Source organism: Miniopterus schreibersii (genome assembly GCF_964146895.1).
Source record: "Miniopterus schreibersii genome assembly, chromosome: 20".
Lineage (NCBI taxonomy): Eukaryota > Metazoa > Chordata > Mammalia > Chiroptera > Miniopteridae > Miniopterus > Miniopterus schreibersii.
In genome coordinates this window covers 20,691,721-20,698,635 of record NC_138122.1, presented here as the reverse complement: position 1 = coordinate 20,698,635, position 6,915 = coordinate 20,691,721, and the positions used below count along the sequence as shown (strand labels likewise).

The 6,915-nt window shown below is 51.4% G+C and overlaps 1 protein-coding gene across 1 annotated transcript in view; it reads right to left on the bottom strand.

The window, feature by feature from the left end:
• Positions 1-1,732: 1,732 nt before the first annotated feature.
• GCN1 (GCN1 activator of EIF2AK4) overlaps positions 1,733-6,915 on the bottom strand; it is a 51,779-nt gene continuing 46,596 nt past the window's right edge. Inside the window, exons 54-58 of the mRNA XM_081122685.1 lie at positions 5,391-5,487; positions 4,859-5,007; positions 4,284-4,388; positions 2,937-3,155; positions 1,733-2,417 (exon numbers count right to left, since the gene is read on the bottom strand). Of these exons, the coding sequence (XP_080978811.1) occupies positions 2,292-2,417; positions 2,937-3,155; positions 4,284-4,388; positions 4,859-5,007; positions 5,391-5,487 (696 nt within the window). The 3' untranslated portion in view covers positions 1,733-2,291. The remainder of the gene's footprint in view (positions 2,418-2,936; positions 3,156-4,283; positions 4,389-4,858; positions 5,008-5,390; positions 5,488-6,915) is intronic.

Here is a 6,915-nt window from a genome sequence, read left to right as displayed (position 1 = left end):
CTCTGGAAAAGGGTAAGAACAAGAGAACTTACCTCATAGGTTGAGAGGAATAAATGGAAAAATGTCACCTGTGACAATTACCATTAATCCCTAAGGGATAACTTTAAGAACAAGAGAGTTTTAGAGCTCCCATTCCAAATTCCCCGTTCTACAGAGGAGCAAACTGGCCCAGAGAAGCTAGATGACTTGCCCAAGGCTACACAGCTCTACCAACCATCAGGGCCAACAGTTTTGCTTCCCTGCAGCCAGGAGCTATTTCCTCCAGGGTGTTCAGTCTGGGCTACTGTTTTCAGGATGCTATGACTCTGGGCTGACCAGGTCCCTTTTTGTCTGCTCCACTGTCATGTCTGGGACAGCCCTTCACAGCTCACTTACTGGGAGCTCACGCCCTCCTTCCAGACTCTGGAAATGAGATTCCACATGATCCGGAGCCTTGAGTCACCCAACTATGCTGAACAGAGAGATCTCCTCCTCCAGTTTCTGGAACTGGAACCTGGTGTTTTTCCCTTAGATTTTGCTCAGTGTCTTCCACCTCTAAGGACCTCGGGTTCCCCTCCCAATTTCAGACTGTGGACTGAACACCAGAGGTGGACATACGCATCAACTCTAAGATCCTGGAGGAAATACTGAAGACCACCTCAGGGGCTTAACAGAGGTTCCCAGCCTATAGCCCCTCACCCAGAAACTTCATCTGCCTCCCCCGGCCTAACTGGCAGAGGTGACCACATATGCACACAGCTTGCTGGACATATGCCCTAGGCAGCAGGGAGGATGCCAATGACCATCTGAATCCCAGAAGCAGGGAATAGCTACCGTTACCATGGCTACCAAAAGCTGAAACCATTGGCTGCTTTGGCTATGGAGACTGACTCTGCTAACCTCTCAAGGTCCCTTCCAGCCCTGGGACTCTACGGTTACATTGAACCAGCTGAGACCATGTCTGCTGCAAGAAAATAGGAAGTCCTGTGACATACGAGGCTCAGGCAATGACAGCAAGGATTTCATCAGAAACATCTTAGAGGTCACTTTGTCTTATTCATACGAAGTGCTGAGTCACAAGGCTACTTGCTCCCTCTGCCATATTATTAATAAGCAAAGCCTTGCTTTTTTTTTTCTGGTATAGCACTTTAGACCTTTTACAAAGGGAGTTCACTACCACCATGTTTAATTCTTTTTACAGCTCTGACCAGTAATTTTGATGAGAGGTTTATTCCGTATTCTGACCAGGGAAACAGCCCAGAAAAACCTGCGTCACTGGGACGAAAGGGGCGTACCCCATTAGGACGCATGGATCACGAGCCTTCTAAGAATAAGGAGGAAGGAAGTCACTCATAAAGAGGCAGATACTAAACTGCTGCTCTGGCTTCCTCTGGCGAGTCCTCTGACTGCAGGAACGTGGTTCCCACTCTATAGAGCGGAGGGAGTGTTCTTTAAAGCCTGACTACAGCAGCTCCCTACCTTCCTGAGTCAGAACAGGGCAGGAAAGTGGCTCATTTGACCCCTGCATCCTGCACTCCGGGTGAGGTCACAGGCCTGGCTGCACCTTTCCAGACACAAACTCAGGACAGAGAAGTCTGTAGGTATCTACAAGACTCCCAAGAACAAGAGAGAGATGTCCAGAAGTCAGTGTTGCCAATGCTTAATGAAAACAGCTGCCAGCCTTGCCTTAGTCCTGATGGAGGAAGCTCCGTGTTTAATGGATGTTTGGAGATTTTTAAAAATTGACTTATATCAAGATTAAATCAAAGCCTTTATTAAACATTCCTCCTTCAAACAACCTGCCTTTAAAACAACCCCCCCCCCCCCCAACCTATGAACTGCCAAGGCTTCATGAGTATCACTTTCACCCAACAGGGGTCAGATCTAATCGGGCCGCACAATACTGCAAAGCCACACCAAGACACAACACACTGGGCAAACCTCCACAGTCCGGCGCCCCACTCAGGATCCAGACAATAGGTTGGTAGCGCTGGCTCTGGAACCAGAGCTCAGGCACAGGAGAGCCTGAAGTCTGACCAGCCATGCCGAGCTGGGTGATCAGCTCTGGGCTACCATCTGCTGAGGCTCACACATGTGCTTTTTCTTCTCTTCTCCAAAGAAAAGGGTGAGAGATGGAGGAGGCAATCTTGAGTTGTGTGTGGGTTTGATTTAAGGCTTTGGCTGTGGTCTGTTGATATATTAAAATACTTCCTGGGAACACCATCTCCTAAGCTCCCCATTGGAACAAGCGTATTTTCAAAAATGAAAACATTGAACAAAGAGGTGGAGCCCAAATGCTAATGCAGAGCCCATCATGTCAGGATGGTGTCATCGACCTGCTCTGTGGAATCGGCCTGGCTGGCCAGCTTCTTCAGCGACCTTCGGTTGCACTCACTCAGCACCTCTAAACTGGCCACGTCCAGGATCTTGGAGAGGGACTGTGGGGAAGACGGAAAGGAAGAAACAGTCAGAAAATATGGCTTCAGGTTTTTCCAACCAAGACAAAAATGAGTGTTAACCTTAGAACTAGAACCACTGAGGACAATCTGGAAAATAAGATCAGAGGGAGAAAAGCCAAGAAAACCCCTCATGCTTTTCACATAGAGAGATGGTGGTGGTGAGAGTTTTCAGTGCTTGAAAGGTCACCTGGGGGTAGAGACTAAGTGAGCTGGGATCTGGGCTTCAGTGGACAGCCTGACTGGCACCTGTTTCACAGACTTGGTGCCACATGAGATTTTACTGGAAGAAAGGGCTCTGTTGCCAAGAAAAGTCTGAACACTACAGGAAGAGAGAACTGTTTTCAGGCACTAGACCAGTCCCCGATCACAACCTGCCCCTCCACACTCATGCGTATGGGTGGCAGGGAAGAATACGATGTTTAATACTGTCACACAGAAGACCTGCACGACGAATGCCCACAGCATGCCCTGAGAGGCACTCCAGTCCTGAGCTCGCACCTGAAACACCTCTTCACCCTGTCTCATCTTGAGAAGGTTGACAATCGCCTGGTCACTGTAGGCCCTAACAACAGTGTTTTTATCCTTGGTGTTGTCAAGAAGAGCCTTCAGGATGGGTTTGATGGCTTGGGGGTCCAAGGGAGGCAAGGGGTCCTTGTTTGCCCACCAGATCATCTTCTCAGCCACCAGCCTGATGTCACTGGATGGGTTCTGCAGACACTATGAAGAGCAACATAGGCTTTTTTAGGCAGGCACATTCCATCTGTTTCTCAAAGAAGCCCAAATGTCCACCCTGACACTCTTCATCATGGAAACTGACCCCACTGCTCCAGTTCAATGCCTTCCCTCCTATGGGAAGGTGACCGGCATGATTCCCACTTCATCTCATGCCACTCTCCCCTCTGCTCACTACTCTTGGCCCACACTGAGCTTTCACTCCCTCAAACATACCATGCACATTCCCGCCTCGGGCCTCTGCACTGGCTGGTCCCACTGCTGGAACGTGCTTGCCCCCATCCTTGCTTGGTGGGTTCCTTTGCACCCATCCTTCAGGTCTCAGCTCAAATGTCAGCCTTCAGAGGTCTTTCCTGACAGCCCCACCTAAGTTAGGACCCTCCCCGCAGGCTTTCTGTGCATCTCCAACTCCAGAGATCTTATTTGCCTGGTTTATCTCTACACCTCCTCCAGGGTCCAGCCTGGCAGGGTGCACAGCAGGAACTCAGTACACAAAAGCTGATGAACAGCTGCATGCAGGGTGATGCCAGCACATAGGCTCAATCTAACCCAGGCCTGCAAACTCTTAGCAGGGTTCTGGGGTCTGCAGGGTGGGGCCACCACCCTTTGGAACCTCACTATTCAAAGCGAGGTCTGTGCACTAGCAGCACTGGCATCGCCTGGGAGCTGGTTACAAAGACAGAGCCTCAGGCTTGGTCTGACTTGTGAGTACGTTCTTGTTGGAGAAGCTTGCCTTATCACACAGACCATGGGGGGCCCCACTGTCCGGCTTCCCAGCTTATACCCCGAACAACAGCCATGCTAGTAAGTGCCATGCCATCTAAAGGAAGGCAGGGAAGAGATTTATTAAAATTTGAACCCAGGTCTGTCCCTAGTTTTACAAAATCGGGATGCAAGGAAAAAAATGCCTAAAATACTAGTTCTTAACTTGATTTGGGGTCACAGGTCTATTTCAGAATCTGACAAAAAGTTGGGCAGTCTCCCAAATAAAAGTGCACACAGAACCACTCCCACAGGCTCTCCATTGAGAATTAGAACACAGCTGGCCTGAGCACTCACTTCCAGTGTTCTTTGGTCGTGGGCCTTCTCACAGGCCAGGCTGGCCCCACTCACCTTAATGAATAGGCTGGAGAGTTTGGCAGGCAACTGTCCTCCTGTTTCGATGTGATGCTTCATCAGGAAGCCCATGCCCCGGACCCCGCTCACTGCAATGGGGATCTGTGGAGGGAGCAGAGAGCTAGACAGGGCAGCATCCAGCTCCTTCCTTGGGGTAGCAGAGCCAGGCACAGCCCCATTCCCCAGGAATCTCTGGGATCCTGGCTCTGCACCACCAGCCCCCCTGGCCTCACATCTAAGACTCCTGGACAACACTCCTATAGACAGGCTGCCCTGGCTGTGAGGCAGACAAACTGGTTCCAGGAATAGAGATCAGAGACTTTCTCCCCAGAAGGAACCTCTGGATGCTTCAAACCAAATTCCTCACTGTTTAGATGATGAAACTGGGGCCCAGGGAGAGCAAGTACTGGTCCAAGGGCACAGCAAGTTACCAGAAAAGGTAAAACTTGAACCCATGCCTCTACATACCCAGTCTGGGTTCCTCCCCACCCCGTGCTGTGTCAGCAAGGCTCGGGCAGAGGAACTTTGGCTAGGGCAGGAGGAGGCCTCATCTGGCTGCCCCAATAACTTACCCTGTCTGCCATGGCATTGCTGAGAATCATGTCCTGCACTTCGCTGCTATATTTGCCTACGCAGAGTCTGCTGGGAGCCACATTCACAGCCACAGAGAGTGCCAGGCTCCGCCCGTGCCGAACCATCCAGTCAATGCCAGACACGTCCGCTGCGGGGAAGGACAAACTGGGGGTCACCCTGCACTTTATAGCATTGCCCCGCTAAACCCATGGGCCTGCCCCACATCTGAGACTAGTATGCCAACTCACCCTGGTGGAAACCCCAGTCCACACTACACAAGGTCCTCCCTGCCCAAAATGGCATGTTAAGAAGGGTGTCTCACAACCACTTCCGACCTGCAGCTGTGTCATTTGAGCAGAGACACTCGGAGCTACAGGAGCACCGGAAACTCCATTTTATCAGCTGGAGTCCCAAGGAGAGGGTAGTCCAGCTGCCAGAAGGCCCTCTGAGGGGAAGGGGAGGCATGCTCACAGCTCTCCCCCAGGGCTGAGAGGTCCCAAATGGGAAAGCCCCAATGGACAAGAGACATACCCAGCAAGCACTGCTGAAGCACAGCGCCCAGCTCCTCTTCTGTCAAAAAGGCACACAGCTCCCCCAGGCATCCGGCCGAGGAGATGCGAGTGTTGTCCTGACAGAGCAGAAAAGGGACTGAAAGATGGTGAAAGCCACCCCATCAGCCCACATTCACCAGGGCGACAGTGGCCAGGACGAAGGGCAGGGAAGAAGGTGGACAAAGCAACGCAGGTGGTGGAACTGCAGCCCTTCCTCCAGGCCCGGCTGCCATTCACTACAACTGCCACCTGACACGAAGTGAAACCTACACTTGCAGCACTCCACTTAATTACAGGAAACTCCAGTGTGGGCATATGGAAATCACCGTCACGATAGCAGTATTTCCATAGCACCTTTCTTCTTAGGAAGTCTGAATGCTTTCCACTATTATCTCAATTACTATCAACAGCCCTGTGAGGCAGGGAGGGGCACAGAGAGGGGAGGCTCCTGCCTGCCCAGCTAAGGAACCCCCCAGCTCCTTCCCCCACTAATCAATCTTGTGTGTCCAGAGGGACTCCTGCTCTCTCTCTGCTAAGTCGGCGTACCACTGCCAACTACATCATACTAGCGTTTGTCATAGGAAGTCACGCTGAAGCCACTAATCCACCCAAGGAAAACAGGTAAAGGCCAAGCATTTTCTGTTGAAATCCAAGCCAGATACACAAATGGCTCCTCCCTCTTGGCTAGTGATGGGACATTGAGCGAGTGGATTTTAGGTTCTGTTCTACATTCTCAGTAAGTGCCAACCTGACATGGCTCCTCCAAAACATCAACCAACCAACCAGGCACTCAATACCCATGGGGAGGATTGCCCTGGCACCCTGGATTGCCACCTTTGATCCAGGGGAAGTTCTGAGGGGGAGGAGGGTGGCCTGCCAGCACTTTGGGCCTCTGAACTCCAAGCAGAAGCCCAGGTGCCTAGCAAGACTAAAGCTGGCTCCCCGACGCCCACTCTCTCCGACAGGATCTATTTGAAGCTCCATTGTGGTGAAATGCAAATTAGTTTAAATACTCACTTTTGCTTGCACTGTTTCTAGCCCTGTAAAAACCCTGACAGACTGTGACCAAGAGAAAGTAGTCTCTCTCTGAAACCCAGAGAAGTTGGGGCTTTAGTCAGAGAGCAGGCGGCTGGGGATTAGACCATACTTGAGGAGCCATATAGGTGCAGCAGCAATGGCCAGCCCATGTGGGGCACACACAGTGGACTTGTAAACCCAAAGGCCTCTCTCCAGAGATTCGCCCCACAGATGTAAGTTAAACCACACAACAGGGCTGTCTGTCGAAGAGGAAAAATAAAATTCTTATCCACTGACTCAGTCCCTGCTGGACCCTGCCACGGTTAAATGCTTCCAGCCTGGGTGAGGAAGGGCTACACTAACGGAATTGGGCAGAGCCAGGAGTCACAGGACTCCGATTCTGCTTCTGACTCTACCACTGGCTTGGGTGTGGACCAGGCAAGTCTTGCACTCTCCACCTGTGCTAAGACCTCCCACTGGGACAGACA